Raw genomic sequence first — 19,534 nt, 5'->3', positions numbered from 1 at the left:
TTTTGTGTTATTGGTAAGGCTCAGATTTTGTCTCGGATATTTTTAGTGAAAATCCTGGACAGGTCATGGGCAATAAACAAAAATTCACGGAAGCCCGTGACTTGTCTGTGATTTTTACTAAAAATATCTCTGACAAAATGGGGAGGGAGGAAGGTCCAGCACCCATACTGGCTGGGCTACTGTGGGGGGACCTCCTGCCTACCGCCGTGGCTGGGCAGCTGCGGTGAGCCCAGCTGCATGTGGTGAGTGAGCTCTGGGGGACCCCCAGGGAGGGAGCTCTGGGGGACCACTGCTGCCCAGTGGCTAGGAGCTGCTGGGGGCCTCCACCAGCAGCAGCTGAGAGCTGCGGGGCTTCTTGCTGACAGCAGTTCAGCCCCGAGGCAGAAAATGTCACGGAGGTCTCTGGAAGTCACAGATTCCATGACCTCCCTGACATAATCATAGCCCTAGTTATGGGCAATTGATTTTGGGTTACACTGACAGTGTTTCAAAGTATCGGTGAGTTCATGGTTGGTTTAAACTAGTGAAAGTCCACTGTAGATGTTCAGTGTTGATTAGCAGGGATTAAAATAACAAATTCATGAAAAGAACATCCAAAAAGATTTGGTGTTTGGTAATAAGATATGAATAAAACACTCTGCTGACAAAATTACACTTCTTCAACTGGTGTTCTGAAGTCCTAACTGTGCAGCCTGCAGAATGTTGGTGAATTTGAAGTACTAATTGCCTACTAAAAATGTAAATCCATTTCTAAAGTGTTTTTTTTAAAAACATTTTTATTAAGAAGCAGATATCCATTCAGTGCAAACACAAACACCTAGTTAATACTGGGCTAAATTAGTTGAGTCTGCCTAGTATAAATGATTAAATTTTAGTGTCGGACCTGGCATTAATATAGTGCCCATTAAGTTTATTTGAAAGGTATCCACCATGTCGTCCCTCTCTCCCGCCCAAATAAATTTGTTAGTCTCTGAGGTGCCACAAGGACTCCTTGTTGTTTCTCCCTTCCCCAGACATTTTAAAAATTTTGTCTGCATTGGTGTGATCAATACTTGACTCAGTACTAGTGAATGCCAGCTAGTGGCTGGGAGAGGAGGCTGGAAACTTAACAAAAGATGAGTTACTAATCACAGAGCTCAAATTTCACACAAACTGACTTTAAAGACCAATATAGCTTGCTAGGGTGCATTAGTGCTATAGTAGCGTGCTCTTGTGTAAACTTGTATAGTCTATTTAAAGGTAGCGTTTCATGTTGGCTACATTGACTTCTTTATTTGTTTCACATTTTTGTATTCAGAGAGCCAAACAATAGTGTTCTTAGTGGCCAAGTGGAGCTCTCGGAGCCACCGCCGAATTTGGTTAGCGGGCACTTCTCGACGATGTGCATCATTGTTTGATCTGGGCTGCAGCTGAGTTAGTGAAGTCACTGGTTACTTTTAATGATGTTTGTAGTTCTCTTGAAAAATAACTATGGGAAATTGAATAAACCAGGCCTTGTTGCTACAGGGCTATTTCTCCCCCGCCCCCACACACACTCCCCCCCAAAAAAAATCTCAGGCGGGTATTTGAGCATATAGAGGGGGGAAGGGGCAGGAGATACACAAAGGGTCATGGTTGGGAGGCACCCAGAGTACGTGTGCCCAGTTCTTGGCATTTTAAAGATGCTACATTTTTATTACATGTATCTCTTTAGGGAATATATGTTAATGTACACCAATGTTAATTGGCTGCCATAGTTTGCATGTTTAGTAGAACAAAAATTTTGGTAAACTGACAGTCTGAAAAATATGTTGGTTTGGGTTTGTTAAAACATTTTGATGTTGACTTTTTTTTTAAATTGTTTTATTATAACTAACTTAAATGTTACAGACATTTAGAACCAAAAACAAGAATGCTTCACAGTTTTGAAACTTTCCAAAAGCTTTTCAGACCAAGAAACTTGGCATAACTGACCCTTTCCTGAAAATAGGTTTGGTTTTGACAAATCAGCATTTTCAAACAAATGTTTCAAAATATTCCTGACCAGCTCTAATATTTATGAAAGACAAGTTTTGAACATCAAGTTTGGGTGACTAGATTTTAGGGAACAGTTACTAAAAATCATAGGACTGGAAGGGACCTCGAGTGGTCCTCTAGTCCCCTGCACTCATGACAGGGCTAAGAATTCTCTAGACCATCCCTGACAGGTGTTTGTCTGACCTGCTCTTAAAAATTTCCAGTGCTGGAGATTCCACAACCTCTCCAGGAAATTTATTCCAGTGTTTAACCACCCTAACAGTTAGGAAGTTTTTCCTAATGTCCAACCTAGACCGCTCTTACTGCAATTTAAGCCCATTGCTTCTTGTCCTATCCTCAGTAAGGAGAACAGTTTTCCCTCCCTCCTCCTTGTAACAATCTTTTATGTACTTGAAAACTGTTATCACTTCCCCTCTCAGCCTTCTCTTCTCTAGACTAAGGCTTTGTCTACGCTACCAATTGAACGACAAAACTTTTGTCGTTCACAGGTGCTTAAAAAAGCCTCCCCCTGAAAAGACAAAAGTTTTGCCATGGCAAGTGGCAGTGTAAACGGCTCATTGTAGGCAGGAGTGCTCTCCTGTCCACAACGCAAACCCCGCTCATGGGGGGTGGAAGTATTTTGTCTCAAAAGTGCCAACAAACAGTGTTTACACTGCCCGACTTTTAGTGACATGGCTGTAGTGTAGACAAAGCCTAAACAAACCCAATTTGTATTTGAGGACTGCTGGCAATTTGCTCCTACAACAAAAAGTCTCATCAGTTAGCCTTTCAACCATACATTAAATGACTAGGTCACTTTGTGATGGGGAATTTTGTAATAATTTGTAACATCCCCTTCAATAAACTTGCAATAAAGGTTGCAAACTGCCTGTGTGTGTGCAGGATGGGGCGGTCCTATCAGAGAAACTAATTCTAACATGGTGAAAGGAATGCTTCCTTTGAGTAACCTGCTCGATGTTCCTTTTTAACGAATAGAATCTGAAGGGGGGGGGGGGAGAATATTTTTCCATAGCTGTAAAGAGGTCATTTTTAAACTATTTCTGTTCAGTTTAGAAATATGTGCATGAGTCAACTTAAAAGGAACTCCTGGCAGAATAGCTTATGGAAAATTCTGTTATGGACCTTTCTTCCCCCACCCTCCTTTTAATTTACAGTCAAAACATTTTAAAACTTCAATGAAGAATTGCCTTAGACACTGTTGACTTAATCTGTAGGATGTATGCAAGAAGCCTTTGACAAATTGCGTAACTTTAGTGATTGGTAAACTGATAATAGCTCATCTTAATTAATTAGCCTCTTAGAGTTGGTATGGCAACTTCCACCTTTTCATGTTCTCTGTATGTATATATCTTCTTACTATATGTTCCATTTTATGCACCTGATGAAGTGGGCTGTAGCCCACGAAAGCTTATGCTCAAATAAATTTGTTAGTCTCTAAGGTGCCACAAGTACTCCTGTTCTTTTTGCGGATACAGACTAACACAGCTGCTACTCTGAAACCTGTATTTACAACATACGATGAAAAGCTAATTTGCTACATGTAAATAAAAAGGAACTCTTCATAGTAGGGAAAAATAAACCAGCTGTGTTGTGCCTATCAAGTGCAGCTCACATGCTTCTTTGTTAGTAGAGTTCAGAAAAGTGGGTGGCCAAAACATTTGAATTATTCAAATTTAGGGGCTGATACTTAAAGTTGGCTTGAATTTCAAAATGTGAAGTATCAGAGGAGCATAGATTTGTTAGTTTGTTGGTTGGTTACTTACATTTGTCAGTTTAGACAATGAAAAAAATTCTAGTCACTTTCATTTCTATTTACAGTCAGTTAGTTTCATTTCAAAGGTTTTCTGGGATAGCATACTGCTGCATTGCTTGAGTTGAAAACATTGCAGGGTATATTTGTTTGTCATTGGAAATAAAATCAAACATGGAAACATTTCTGTTCTATTAACTTCAAGTTTTATATTCAGCTTATTTTTAGAAAACCTATTTATTTATTTATTTTGGTGGGCAGAAGGATGTAAATTTGTTCTGTTCCTTTAAATCGCTACAAAAAATTAATGATTTAAGAATATTTTCTATACTTCATCGGTTTAGTCTTTCAGTAAAACATGTCAGGAGAATCATGGAGTGATGCAGTATGATGCTTGTGATATTGTGAGATTGCTAATTGTGCTAAAGCAGGGGGTTAAACCATAAATGAGCAACCTGTACATTTATTTTTTCCAAGATTAATAGAGTTTAACCACAAGGGTTTGGGTAAACATGGACTGAATGTAAACAGCAGTAAGAAAATGTTGTTGAGTGATTGTGTTCTTTTCCCTGCCCTCTAATTTTTAATGTATTCCTCCCCGTATCTTAAAAATGTGTGGGGGAGGGGAAGATAAACTGACTTTGAAACATAGTAATGCAATGTACTTTCAAATACAAATGTTTGCAGTGGTGAAACATGGAATGCCGTGTTTACTATGCCCTCCGAATCAGAACAAGGAATCCAACTTTCTAGTGCCAAAGTGCTTTACAGTTGTGCCTGCTTCACAATAAAACTGATCACATGACTCCAATTATGTGGAGTTTCTTTATTGCTCCCCCATCTTCTCACTAGCATTAGCATAACCAAATAGGGAGGAGTAAAAGCCATTTTAGGACACCTGGAAATGTGCCTTTTTGTTTTTACTGATGTTCTGGGGGGAGGGGGTTAGCAAATTAGAAAGGATAGTAAAACTGCTGCACACTATAGCTTTGAGCAAACATTTTTCATAAAGGTGTGAAACTTTTAAAAATTTAAGAAGTGTCCATGATCTTGTTTGAGGTCACTTTAAAACAGTGTAACTTGATTTCTTCTTTGAGTGGCCATTCCACATTCCCACTCATAGGATGGCACTAGCAGTGCAGCTCTGCTGGTGGCCATTGGAGTGCCCCCCTACTGTCTTCCCCTCGCTGTTCCTCAAAGTTTTATGGGTAAGATTGTAAAAGGCACCATGACACTCCAACTACCTTATTACCTTCCAACTGTGGCAGCAGATGGACTAGGAACCTCTCCAGACTTATCCATGTTCTTTAAAGACTCACTGCCTTAGTTAGATTTCTTAGTTAGGATTAATATTAGAAATTTTAGCTCATTCGTTTTCTTTATAAATGTATTTTTTATTAGTTCCTGCACCTTGCTTCGGGCTTACTGATCCTATGGTTGATTCAGAGAGGAAGAGACCAGCATTTAAGAGGTTTGCCTCTTGTCCTGCTGTGTTCTCCAGCTTGAAAAACTCTAGGTTACAGTTGAGTAACCTTCATTTCTCTGTATTACTCAAGCTCGTTTGTTTGTTTGTTTGTTTTGAGGTGGGGGGTAAAATGTCACTTATTACTGTACTTATGATTTGTGATCAATTAGTGTAGTGTTCATTTATAACTCTATATACATTATAGACCAAGAATATGTAGTTATTTGTTTTATTAGTAAACTTTAACAAATACTGAGTTAAAAATTAAGATTGTTTTATCTCTTTTCTCTTCCTGCCCAGAGCTGGACTTGCAATCATGGAGGAACATCAGCAGCATTTACACTGTGTCAATTGTGTCAGTCGGCGTTGCATGACCAGACCAGAGACTGGAATTTCCTGTGACTTGATTGGCTGCCCACTGGTTTGTGGAGCAGTCTTTCATTCATGCAAAGCTGAGGAGCATCGCATTTTGTGTCCATTTGAAAGAGTGCCTTGTTTGAATAGTGGCTTTGGATGTCCCTTTAATGTAGCCCGAAACAAAATCGCTGAACATCTAGAAACTTGTCCTGCAAGTGTGGTTTGCTGCACTATGGAATGGAATAGATGGCCAGTCAGTTATGCAGACCGTAAATCTTATGAAAATCTAAGTAAAGATGTTGATGAAGTAGAGCAGTTAGACATGGCTTTAGCCCTTCAAGACCAGCGCATGCTATTAGAATCCCTCAAAGTAGCAACTATGATGTCAAAAGCAGCTGATCAGATATCCGAACCTAGAGAGCAGACTTCTGTTAAGTCAAGTGCTCCTGACACAATGCTTTCAAATGGGTTGATACCTGCAGATGGAGATTCCTACAGTGCACTTTATCAAGCTACTGTAGAAACTACTAAGAGTTTAGCTGCTGCATTAGATATACTGAACACTGCTACAAGAGACATAAGCATGTTAAGTTCAAGACTATGTATTTTGCCATATGAGATGAATGAAGATTTTCAGATCAAAGAACAAACTACTAATGGATGTATTCAAAGTAAATTGCCAGACCATGAATATCCAGATGAAGATAACATGGGAGCAGTTGGTGGAATTGACTTTGATGTCTTGAGCCAAAATTCACAATCGGAACAAAATGGTTCAAGTGATTTTTGTTATGATATAGTGCAAAAACGTGACTTGAATGTGAATCTTGGTAATGCTTCTGCTCTGTGTAATGGTTTTCATGCAGAAAATATAGGTACAGAGGCATTGGACCAGAATGAAGATCTAGATGTGTGTGATTCAAAACCATCTAATGTAGCAAATGGTGAATGTATTGCATCTCCTGATGATGGAGCATTGAAGTCTTGCAGCTCCTTTCCTGTAGCAGCACAACAACTTAGAGAAGTAATAACACCCCACAGTTTATTTAATGGCGCTGTTAACCATATACAACTGCCACATGTCTCCAGTGGAGAGGAAGTGTTAGAGAGGCAATTGGAACAAGAAAGATTGAGAAATGTAGATGTGTTTTCTCTAATTCATCATCGATCATACAATTTTCTTGTTAACCACTGTTGGTCTACACCAAAGGAAGACAAAGCTGTTGATACATCAGATTTGGAGATAACAGAAGACCCTATGGGTCTTCAGGGGATAGATCTAATCACAGCAGCTTTGCTGTTCTGTCTAGGAGACTCTCCGGGTGGTAGGGGGATATCAGATAGTCGCATTGTTGATGGATATCGCATTGATTTTGGGACTCAAACATTTTCCCTCCCATCTGCGATATTGGCCACAAATACAATGGTAGGGGAAATAGCTTCAGCTTCAGCATGTGATCATGCCAACCCACAGCTCTCAAATCCAAGTCCTTTTCAGACACTTGGTCTGGACTTGGTATTGGAATGTGTGGCTAGATACCAAACAAAACAGCGTTCAATGTTTACATTTGTTTGTGGACAATTGTTTAGGCGAAATGAATTTTCTTCACATTTTAAGAATGTGCATGGTGACATTCATGCTGGCCTCAATGGCTGGATGGAGCAGAGGTGTCCCTTGGCATACTATGGGTGTACATACTCTCAACGTAGGTTTTGTCCTTCAACACAAGGAGCAAAGATTATTCATGATCGCCATCTGCGGTCATTTGGAGTTCAGCCTTGTATATCTACAGTATTAGTAGAACCAGCTAAAAGCTGCCTCATTGGTCCATGTAGTGATCATCTGAGTAGTCTTCCTTTTGAGGTTCTACAACATATTGCTGGTTTTCTAGATGGTTTTAGTTTGTGTCAGCTTTCAAGAGTGTCACGATTAATGAGAGATGTATGTGGAAGCTTGCTTCAAGCACGTGGAATGGTCATTCTGCTTTGGGAAAAGAGAAAGTACCCAGATGGAAGTTCTTCATGGCAAATAAAAGAAAAGGTAAGATAATTTTGTTTCTTGGAGATAGGAAGGAAGGTATGGGACATATCTGCTCTTGTCCTGAGGATGACTGTTTTCCCTAACCCTTTCCCCCCCCCCCCCACCCCCCCCCACCCCTGGTTAATTGACATCATGGTGTCTCTTGAAAAAGACCATCTTCTCTGGAACCCAATGCTATTCTGAGAGCCAATTTGAAAAAAAAGTGCTCCAGTAAGTAGTTTGGTTGTCACCTTCCTAGCACATTCAACGTATCCCCAACAGTTTGGGGAATGGGATTTGAGGTAGGCCTTTCCATTGTTTTCTGTCGTGGTAATATGTAAAGTAATAGTTCTGTAATACTAGGAAAAATTGAAATATTTATCTAGAAATCATAGCATAGTTATGCTTCTATAACTTTATTTAATACGATATATATCTGAAAGCGGGAATTTTGTGTAGTTTTAAATAGTATAAAGATAAGAAATGAAAGCATAGAATTCTAAGTTCTATTCAGGTGTTTATATCATGTCTCTTGCCATGGTATTGAGTGTCTTCATCAAGTAAATAATTTTGAAAAATCAGGCACTAAGTTACACATTACATGAAGAAGAGCTGAGTACCTGCATCTCCTTTCTCTTCAGTTGGACTTGCAGATACTCCCCACGACTGACAACCAGAACCTTACTTTTCAAACTAGAACCACACTGACTTAAAACCACACAATGATTTTGCCTGACATGTAACTTCCTGATCAAATGTGCTCAGTTTAAAAGTAAAATGATTCTCTTCCCCACCTCAGCTCCTGTCCCAAACTTCCATCCTGTAAAGTCAACCTAGAATCTGAAAGTCAGGCTGGATATTACTGACTGGAACTTAGTAAATAGTACAAGCTGGTAATATTGATTTAGCTGTAATTAGTGGTGGACCCGAATTAGTTACAAAATGAAGTGTTCAGGGTAGTACTAGTTTGATTCTCTGTTTACAAAGAACCAGTTTGATGCTAAGCATGTACTTGTTTTCCAGGTGTGGCGGTTCAGTACAGCTTTTTGTACTGTAAATGAGTGGAAGTTTGCTGACATCGTAAGCATGGCTGACCACTTGAAGAAATGTAATTATAATGCTGTAGAGAGAAGGGAGGAGGCTGTCCCGCTGCCATGTATGTGTGTAACACGAGAACTCACTAAAGAAGGACGTTCACTCCGCTCTGTCTTGAAACCCGTACTTTAAATGCGATGTCACTCCACTTGCACATACACTCAAGCACCTGATATAACCTCTGTGTAATATTATGTGACACTTTATTAATGTACTAAAGATAATTTCTAGTTAAATCTACTCTGTCACTATGTATATAATGTTTTGAAGTGACATTTATTTTTTATAATACTGTTTAGTTGAAAGTATTGAAAGTTGCCTTAATGTTTGAAAAATTTGGAACTTGCTGGACAGGGTAGTTTTATCTAACTTATATAATTTTAAAAAAAAATCTCTAATGTATGTTTTTTTTTCTGATTCACTGGTGCCCATTTTTTTGCTTAATTAATAAAATTTCAGAAATGAACTTCTAAAGGTATGCACATTCAAATAGGATACTTTGAGTTGTAGTGAGACAGGATCCTGACCAAACACATTTTGTGTGTTTGGTCTTGTTACAAATGACTAAACATTCAAAAGCTGAACACTATTCAAAACTTTGAAGTAGATGTCTCAGACAAACCCTTGACTTTTTAAGTACACGTGTGCGAATATCTTAGTTTAATCAGTGTTCTAGTGCGCATCCTAGTTAATATACATGTGACCTAGGATATGCATTTTTAAAAATATGTAGCAATGAGCTAAGTGAACTCTGATTTATGGCAGATTAATTTTAGCACAACTTTCTTTTGAAGAGTCAGCAATGGTTATTTTTCTTGCGAACTAACAGTTATTTCACTTTTGGGAGCAAACCTCTTGAAGTTAAAACCTTGAAATATTTATTAGCTGTTAGGTTGGCATTTGAGTTTATAATCTTTTTTTTTTTTAATCCCATTCGCCAATCCTATAGTTGATTAAAGGAGAAAATGCTTGAACAAAATCTTCTTATTTCTTGTCATAAATTGGAATATGGGATGCACAACTGTGGATTTTAAAATGCAGCTAACGAAAGGGCTTAAATTGTTTTATGGTATTGTAACATGTATTGTCTTTCGTTTCTGTTAATTTGTCTATAAAAATGCTACACTGGTTGAGGGCATTTTAATTGCCTAAGTGCATCAAAATGTATCATCTTCATAAGATGAGACAGTTTCCATGAGTTGCATGAGGCATATCCAAAATGTTCTGTTCAGCCACATCTTTGATGAAATGAACAACTCTAAATTGTTTCCACAGTCTCCTGTAATGTAGAAACTTGCATAACATTTTGTGAATAGGAAGTATGTACTATGAGAAATGCCCTGGTAATAGCAAAAGTACACTAGCTTAATTCAAAATGACTTTCAGACTTTTGTGTTGGTGACCATGGACTATTGCACTTGGTAACTGTGCCACACACTAAAACAGAAACAGACCAGAGTTTGGAATGATGAAATACAGTATGTATTTCAATTTTAGGTAAAACAAGGTACTCTTAAGGAGAGAATGCTACAGAAATGGTTACATTTAAAGCTTGTAACTTCTATGAGAGATACTTGTTTATGGCTAACCTGGCTACAGTTCACAATTACAGCATCTGTGTATTGTCCATTCTGGGTCCAATCCAGCTAAACAGTCATTGCCTTTTTCTGTTCAGAATGCTGAAGGTGCTCCAGAAAGAAACAAAACCCAGTTCTTCAGTGCCATATGACAAAACTGTTGAAGAACTCAAGCAAAACAAGCTCTCTGCATCCCATTCTCTAGAATGTCTGAATCTCTGGATCATGTGTCTTTTTGGCACTTCTTCCTCCCACCTTGGATGGGAGCAAATGGGGGAAGAACCCTCTGCGCAAAAAAAAAAAAAAAAAAAAAAGTTAATCTGTTTTCGGTAAGTCTCCATACATATCCATGGTGGTGGCTGCAGGGAACATGGATGATATACTAATTTGGACATACAAATTAGGTTTTAGCTGTAGGTAGAAGGATCCCTACCTCCCTTCCCTCTCGAGTGTTGCAATGCTGTTTACTCTCAAAACCAAGAGAAAGAAACCTCCAGTCCCATGCAGGGACAGTTTCCCTTTCAGCACTGTATTTCTTAGCTGTAATGGACCCTTGCTGCCTTTCCCTGACATCCAGAAGTAGCTGTCATACTGGAAGAACTCAGACAATTCAGGCTCCATCTTTAAAGCTGCCTCCAAGGTAGTAGATACTCACTTAGCCAAGGACTGCTGTGACTTTGGTACTTAGTATTCTTTGTAACTACCAGGATCCTGCTTCCTATAGAATAACTGGGCTGGGCAGAGGTGTTTCTCTAGAGAGGCTTATATTGACAGAATCTAGGCTGTAGTTCAGAGCAAATATGCAGCTAAAATAAAATCGGTTATGCTGCTTTGTTAAAATAGGCATTTTAAATACTAGATATTTTCATCTTGACAGATAACACTACATTCTCAACACATGCACTTTTGTTCTCAAATATTAGATACTGACTTTTTTGTTAAATATAAGTTTCTATTTTTATGAAAATCCAGAGCTATTAAAATATCAATGCTGTAAACAAAATTTCTGCTTGTAAATTGTTTCAGATGCAGGAATACATTATGTAATTAGTATAACAACATTTATTTTACACTGCTATGCAGTCTGTAAAACATCGGTAATATGTAATCAGTCTATCAGAACTTGGCTGTTTTTGTTCATATTTGTCCTGGGACTTTAAAACTATCATCTTTCTCATTTTCCCCAAATCCTGACTCCCCTGTTGCAATCTCCTTTACAGCATATGTACACAGCTGTTGCATTCTTTGTCTTTTACTTGATGCTGCATTGCTACCTTTTTAAAATGTTATGTTTTCAATCATTATGCAATTTTTTTGCAATGTCTGTTAAAATTCTAATAAAATACATTTGGAGTTTCCCTTTATTTGGTATGAATTTACCTTATTTTTTTTGTTAAGCTTCTGAGCACTCCTTTCAGTATTTAAATGTGGCACTCTATGGCTGGCTGTTGGATTGCAGTTAGGAATACTTTTAAAATCACATTAACACAAGGGAATTTCACTGTCAAATCAGACTTCTGAAAACTGGAAGATACATAATCTATAAATATACTTAATCTTTTAAACCCAAATTCACTTTATACTCCTGAAGAATATAAATTTCCTCTGAGTATGTTGATTTCCACATAATTAAAACAATGGTAGACTTTGATGTTTTGCTTTTGAAGCTGGCAGATCCTGTTATGTAGGTTTTCCTCCACCATTAAAGATGGAGCTAGATTAATCAAAACCACTATCAGTTATCCTTATAACTCAAAAAGCTCCAACTGGAAGTGGTAATAAGGAAAAATTAAACTGACCAAAAGGGTACATTTTATTGGTTGTAATGCTCCCCATGGCCACAAAGAACACTGTTCAATATCTAGTCTCCTGGGCCTATGACTAAAGTTTTTGGGCATATGGAGAAGGCTGTTGCTTAAAATAATAGTAGCAACAATGCAGAGCAACTAGGCTGTGAGGAAAAACTATAGCGGAGGTAGGCTTTATACTAGGAATGTTAGGAAAAATGTAAATAAAACCCTTGGGAATTTTTTTTAACGTATACTAGGATTATTCATGAAAGAGTAGGACTCCATCCACACAGCAGCTTTTTACTAGACTGGTATGGGGAGATAGCTTTAAAAATAAAAAGGTTGTGTCCACACAATACATGATTATTCATCATTTAAACCACAGCAGCCTACTCTAACTCATAGCTTGGTTCCTATCAGTATATAGGCATATGTGGCTATTTTGTTAAGTAAATCAAATTTTCCCTTCTCCACATTGAACATCTCACAATGTGGAGGATGTCACTTTCTTTCCTCTGGGGACTCTTCCTGTGTGCATAAGGTATTCCAGAGGACATACCTGATTAAGTTAGCAGGAAGCCACAGGCAGATTTTAAATGTTTTACCTATTTTGCTGGGCAAATTGTTGACAGCTGCGACTGGCTGTTTGGACAATTTGGCCTAATGGGAACTTTGGTTACTCTGACAGGAGGAGAGCATTCAGGCTGAACTGAATTCTTCTAAACACAGTCAGAAGGTGTATTGGAGCATCTCTTATCTCATGGAGAGCAGGATCCAGTGAACTTATGCAGAATGGAGAGAAAATAATGTTCATGATAGTGCAGTATGGTCAGGTGAAAGATGTTGAAAAGGCCTCTGATAACCAGTGCCCTGTCACTATTTCAAGGAGCTGGTTTGAGTTTTCACAGGCCTGCTGTGGAGTTGGTTAATCTCATGGACAGGTGGGTAATACAAACTGAGGAGGAGAGCAATGACAGTGCTGATGAAGTGGTCTAGCCACAAGATGAGGACCTTCCCAATTCAGATATTGTTTGTAAGAGTGCAGTGAATTTATGGCATGGACAGGGTTGGGATAGAGCCATGGTTCCTCATTTATGTATTGTGTGTGATGGAGGGGGGGAGATGTGCCACTGGATCCATCCTTCAATGATGGCAAAAACTCTCTTGCTACTACCGCAGTTTTTTTGAAAAATTTACCCCCAGGTTTGAAAATTTTGTCTGCTGTTGGATAAAATATGCAGTTAACCTGTTTTCTATGTGTATATTTTCACAGACTTCTCTTACTGAGAGCTTTTACTTTCCATTCAGGGATACATTAACAAAGGGTTGTCATGACTACGTTTAGCCAGAGGTGTCTATGCTATTCTGTATGTGAATAATCCTTTTGATAAGAACTCCATCTGTCCATCCAAGTAGAATCATAACTCTGCTGGCTAATCTTAGTTCTAAAGCATGGAAGTGTTACAGATTTAGGTTGCATTATGCACACAGTGAGTCTTGACACACAGACAAGTAAGATGTTCATGATTTAGCCGTACAGTTAAAGAAATCTGACAGCAGATAGTATTTTATACAGCATGGAAAAGCAGTTCTGCTTTTGTGCTAAAGCAGGTGTGCGCAAAATGACACCTGAAGGACTTAACTTTAGTAGCACATTTTGATCAAATCTGTTCCAGCAGATGCCATTTTGGGCAAAAACTAAAATAAGGGTAAAAATACTATTAGTCATATAGACAGAACACCATTCTGCTTCTGTGTGAGAAGCATGTGTCCACAGACTCTTGTAGTGGAATTGTAGAGCTAACGGATGATGGGAAATGGTGATGCTATTGCACAAAAGTAGCAATCACCTCTGCTACATGTGCATCGGATTCCACTTGTCCATGATTAAGAAATGAAGTTCCAGGATGGACATCATAATCACTTTCTCATGCTTTTAATCTTCAAAGTATTTTTAAAAATAATCCATGCAGAAAAAAGCTTAAATCATTATATTTAAAATCACTGAAAAATTTCTTCAGACACTATAATGACTTCATCTTGGAAGTCTAGCCACTTGCTAGTCCCTGTCTGTTTGAACAAACACCTGAGACAAATCTTTCAAGCAGGGAAAGTGAGGATTCTCATTTTCTGTTTATTCAAGCAGTCAAACAGATGTGATTCAAACATGGTCTTTTTTTTTTTTTTTTTAGACCATATGTGTAAAATTTTGTCCTAAAAATTATCCCACTCACTGAAAAAGTTAGGAGATCCTAAAAGAAGTATTTAGAACTGAAGTGGTTTTCTCAACCTTAGCATTCATACTAACTGTCAGTGAGCAAATACTATTCACTACGTGAGCTACATAGATGGGTGTAACTCAGTATGTACAGTTACACAATATAACTATAGGAAAAGTATTCAAAATCTTAAAATTCTCTTGAGGGAAAAAAAGCAGCTGTGAGGCTACCTTTATCAGCCTCCCGGGAGCTGAGCAGAACTTTCCTTTTTCATAGATTATGGCTTTTTCTGAGATAATCTGTTAATAAGAAATCTTTGTTCAAAGAGATAATATATTTATTTTTTGCCTATCCTCTTTCCTTGAGTTTTAAATAAGGCTGACCTAAAAGGCCCAATTTTGCAACCCTTCCACAGTTGAGTGAAGTACTAACCCAAGTAGTCCCATTGACTACAGCAAGACTGTGTAGGTATGTGCTTGCCAGTCTGAGTGATAGTTGCCCAATCGGATCCAGGGAGTGTGAAAGTGATGATAATACTGAAATATTGTCCCAGTAGCTCATGGTTTGTTCTTGTAGTAGGACATTATATTTTGCTATGTCTGCAGAAGCATCTAGTCACTTGGGACCAGAGATGGTGTGGCACATTGATCTAAATGAATCTTGTCTGCCCGTGGTAACTTGGCTTTTGAAAATGTGTGCTGAATCTCTAATATTAAGAAGGCAATAACATCTAGTGAAGAGGATCTGCCAGATTCTCAGCTGCTGTAAATTGTAGTAGTGATCATGAGATGGTCGAGTTCAGGATTCTGACAAAAGGAAGAAAGGAGAGCAGCAGAATACGGACCCTGGACTTCAGAAAAGCAGACTTTGACTCCCTCGGGGAATTGATGGGCAGGATCCCCTGGGAGGCTAATATGAGGGGGAAAGGAGTCCAGGAGAGTTGGCTGTATTTTAAAGAAGCCTTATTGAGGGCGCAGGAACAAACTATCCCGATGTGCAGAAAGAATAGCAAATATGGCAGGCGACCAGCTTGGCTTAACAATGAAATCTTCAGTGAGCTTAAACACAAAAAGGAAGCTTACAAGAAGTGGAAACTTGGACAGATGACTAGGGAGGAGTATAAAAATATTGCTCGAGCATGCAGGGCTGTAATCAGGAAGGCCAAAGCACAATTGGAGTTGCAGCTAGCAAGGGATGTGAAGGGTAACAAGAAGGGTTTCTTCAGGTATGTTAGCAACAAGAAGAAAGTCAAGGAAAGTGTGGGCTCCTTACTGAATGGGGGAGGCAACCTAGTGACAGATGATGTGGAAAAAGCTGAAGTACTCAATGGTTTTTTTGCCTCGGTCTTCACAGACAAGGTCAGCTCCCAGACTATTGCACTGGACAGCACAGTATGGGGAGGAGGTGAGCAGCCTTCAGTGGTGAAAGAACAGATTAAGGACTATTTAGAAAAGCTGGACATGCACAAGTCCATGGGGCCATATGCAATGCATCCGAGGGTGCTGAGGGAGTTGGCTGATGTGTTTGCAGAACCATTGGCCACTATCTTTGAAAACTCATGGTGATCGGGGACGTCCCGGGATGACTGGAAAAAGGCAAATATAGTGCCCATCTTTTAAAAAGGGAAGAAGAAGAATCCCTGGAACTACAGACCGGTCAACCTCACCTCAGTCCCCAGAAAAATCATGGAGCAGGTCCTCGAGGAATCCATTTTGAAGCACTTTGAGGAGAGGAAGATGATCAGGAACAGTCAACATGGATTCACCAAGGGCAAGTCATGCCTGACCAACCTGATTGCCTTCTATGATGAGATAACTGGCTCTGTGGATCTGGGAAAGTGGAGGACGTGATATACCTTGACTTTAGCAAAGCTTTTGATATGGTCTCCCACAGTATTCTTGCTAGCAAGTTAAAGAAGTATGGATTGGATGAATGGACAATAAGGTGGACAGAAAGCTGGCTAGATCGTCAGGCTCAACGGGTAGTGATCAACGGCTCGATGTCTAGTTGGGAGCCGGTATCAAGCAGAGAGCCCCAGGGATCGGTGCTGGGGCCAGTTTTGTTCAACATCTTCATTAATGATCTGGATGATGGGATGGATCACACCCTCAGCAAGTTTGTGGATGACACTAAGCTGTGGGGAGAGGTAGATATACTGGATGGTAGGGATAGGGTCCAGAGTGACGTAGACAAATTGGAGGATTGGGCCAAAAGAAATCTGATGAGGTTTAACAAGGACAAGTGCAGAGTCCTGCACTTAGGATGGAAGAATCCCATGTACTGCTACAGGCTGGGGACCGACTGGTTAAGCGGCAGTTCTGCAGAAAAAGATTTAGGGATTACAGTGGATGTGAGGGGGGGATTACAGCAGGATATGAGTCAACAGTGTGTCCTTGTTGCCAAGACGGCTAGCGGCATATTGGACTGCATTAGTAGGAGCACTGCCTGCAGATGGAGGGAAGTGATTATTCCCCTCTATTCGGCACTGGTGAGGCCACATCTGGAGTACTGCATCCAGTTTTGGGCCCCCCACTACAGAAAGGATGTGGACAAATTGGAAAGAGTCCAACGGAAATGATTAGGGGGCTGGGGCACATGACTTATGAGGAGAGGCTGAGGGAACTGTGCTTGTTTAGTCTGCAGAAGAGAAGGGTGAGAGGGGATTTAATAGCAGCCTTCAACTACCTGAAGGGAGGTGCCAAAGAGGATGGAGCTAGGCTGTTCTCAGTGGTGGCAGGTGACAGAACAAGGAGCAATGGTCTCAAGTTGCAGTGAGGGAGGTCTAGGTTGGATATTAGGAAAAACTATTTCACTAGGAAGGTGGTGAAGCACTGGAATGGGTTACCTAGGGAGGTGGTGGAATCTCCATCCTTAGAGGTTTTTAAGGTCCGGCTTGACAAAGCCCTGGCTGGGATGATTTAGTTGGGGTTGGTCCTGCTTTGAGCAGAGGGTTGGACTAGATGACCTCCTGAAGGCTTTTCCATCCCTAATCTTCTTTGATTCTATGATAGCGTTACACCAGCTGAGAATCTGGCCTATTCCATCTCCAAACAATTTTCAGTTGAAAATAGCAAAAAAATATTTCCTATGTAGTTCAGAGTTCATGCTTTCATTGTTACTGGATCTCCTGGCATTTCTTTTGGAGGGCTTGGTAAAATAATTCAATTATAGGGTACTGATAATCGCATGTGGGGCTGTCAGGCATAAACTTGATGGGTCTGTAATTACTATGCAGCATTTTTAGAGACCTAGCAATAGACTTCATGTAAAAGCTTGAACTTCCTTTGCATAGTAAACTCTGCAGATAACATCAATCTGGCCTTTGTATTTATTATTATTTTTTAATTTGCATCTGAATATGGCATTCCTGATAACTATTTGGATCAAAGAATCAGGAATTACAAGTACTATTGTTCATTAAATTCTTCCTAGAGCCAGAAGTGAAATAAGTTTTCTACCTCTAGTTTACATTTTCCCCTGAAATATAGATTCAATATTATATTTGTATCCAAAATCCTAAGAATCCCAAAGAGATGAAATTACATAATTTAAATGATACATGGCTAATAGTGTTGGAGGCAGCGTTGGTCTAAAGGTCAGAGCAGACTGGAAACTTATGTTTTCCTTCACTCTGCCAATCTGTACTGGAAGAGTGATGGATGGCAACATGAGCCACAGAATTATTTTCAGTGGTTGACAATTAGTTGGGCAAGACTGTTTCTCAGTCTAGTGTTCTAGAACTGAGTATAAAAGCCCCTCTTCTCCTGCCCCAACTCTCCTGTGTGAGAGGATCATCCCTTTTAGGAGCAGGTAGTACCTGCTTCATCCAGGGCTTCACTGCTGAAGTCCCTTATCTCTTCCATAATAGGACTAGACCTGTGGATACTGTTTATCATTTGTCTGATTCATCCTTAGAATTTGTTACTAAATTATTATTGTTCCAAGGCGGAAATAAGCAGGATGAACATGAAAGGCTCCACATCATGCAGGGATTCCCCGGTGCCAGGGGTAATCTCAGATCCCAGCTAGTGGTAGTTTGAGGGGGACATAGCATAAACCAGGATCTATCCCTTAGTGTCAAACTGATCAGCTGTTTATGCCTTCCCCTAGCTTGCTCAGCCATTTCTGTTTCCACCTGCTGGCACTAGTCCCTGGCTTGTCATTGTCACTCCTTACTCTGCTGTTCCTCTATCTGGACCTGATTCTGATCTCGTACCAGTGTAAACCAGGAATAATTCCACTGGGGCAAAAATGATCGTTTTTCAAAATACTGCTTCATAAGCCAACCATAATGATCTTTAAAGCTGTTATCATGCTTTGGGGGGGTTGCCTTGGCAACCTCATCCATAATACAAGTTGTATGAGAAAAATCACTGCTTTATTTATTTATTTATTGCTCAGCATGGATCATATAGAAATAATCACATTAAAATCAGTGAAGTGAGATGCTAAACAATTAGTGTGAATAGATTAATCATGTGGAGTTCATTCAGAGTTCATTCAAGCCTTGGTTTGATCAATACATCAAAGATGCTTTGTTTCCTTGAATTTATGTTGGCAACAATGTTAAAAACAAGTTGTGGGATAGTGCAGCATATATAAATGAATGCTTCATAGAATAATAAAGCTGTCTAGGACAAAGACATTTATTCTCCAGCAACATGGACAAATCTCTTATTAATAATAAACTTGTTCAGTTAGAAACCTTGTTAGTGACTGAATTATTTTATTAACTAGAACATTCCTGAGTGAAAGGTGATGTCTCTTGGATTTATTACATAAATTAACCTTTTTAACAAATAACCTCTCTTAGCACCAAGAACTATATTAGGAGAAGAGCAGCTTTTTAAAAAATGGCAGCTAAAGAAATGTATTTGTTGTTCACTTCCATGTTCAGACAGCTGTGTGATGACAACAGTAGAATATTAAATAATCATAATAATAACATTGTTTGGAGGAAATGAGTAGAGCTTTTATTTAAAGTGGATTCAAATGGTTTGTCATGCAATTTTCAAAATTTGCTAATCAAAGTCAAACTGTTTGCTGCTCAGAATGTTTCTCAATTAAAAAACCATTAAGTGGTTCTGAAAAGCTGAAATGAACTCCGATAGGTAATAATGTGCAATCCATCCATCACTCTTGTTAGCTGACAGGTAATAAATAGTTCAATAGTTTTCCCTTTTATGTTTTGATTTGGAATCATGAGGGATGGTATGTCCCTAAAGGCAAAGTTACAATAGTTGCC

At 39.2% G+C, this 19,534-nt stretch overlaps 1 protein-coding gene across 1 annotated transcript; it reads left to right on the top strand.

Moving 5' to 3' along the window:
- The first annotated feature begins 5,532 nt into the window (after window positions 1-5,532).
- FBXO30 (F-box protein 30) lies at window positions 5,533-10,567 on the top strand. Its single transcript, XM_065400916.1, has 2 exons — window positions 5,533-7,629; window positions 8,632-10,567. The coding sequence occupies exons 1-2, from the start codon at window positions 5,548-5,550 to the stop codon at window positions 8,833-8,835; spliced, it is 2,286 nt and encodes a 761-aa protein (XP_065256988.1). The 5' UTR covers window positions 5,533-5,547; the 3' UTR covers window positions 8,836-10,567.
- The last annotated feature ends 8,967 nt before the right edge of the window (window positions 10,568-19,534 follow it).

Source organism: Emys orbicularis, chromosome 3 (assembly GCF_028017835.1).
Source record: "Emys orbicularis isolate rEmyOrb1 chromosome 3, rEmyOrb1.hap1, whole genome shotgun sequence".
Classification (NCBI taxonomy): domain Eukaryota; kingdom Metazoa; phylum Chordata; order Testudines; family Emydidae; genus Emys; species Emys orbicularis.
Note: the sequence above shows the minus strand (reverse complement) of the source record. Positions and strands in the feature narration are given on the sequence as shown.

Coding starts and splice junctions, on each gene's coding strand:
- FBXO30 (XM_065400916.1), top strand. CDS start 5,548: ATGGAGGAACATCAGCAGCATTTACACTGTGTCAATTGTGTCAGTCGG. Junction 7,630..8,631: donor CATGGCAAATAAAAGAAAAG/GTAAGATAATTT, acceptor CTTGTTTTCCAG/GTGTGGCGGTTCAGTACAGC.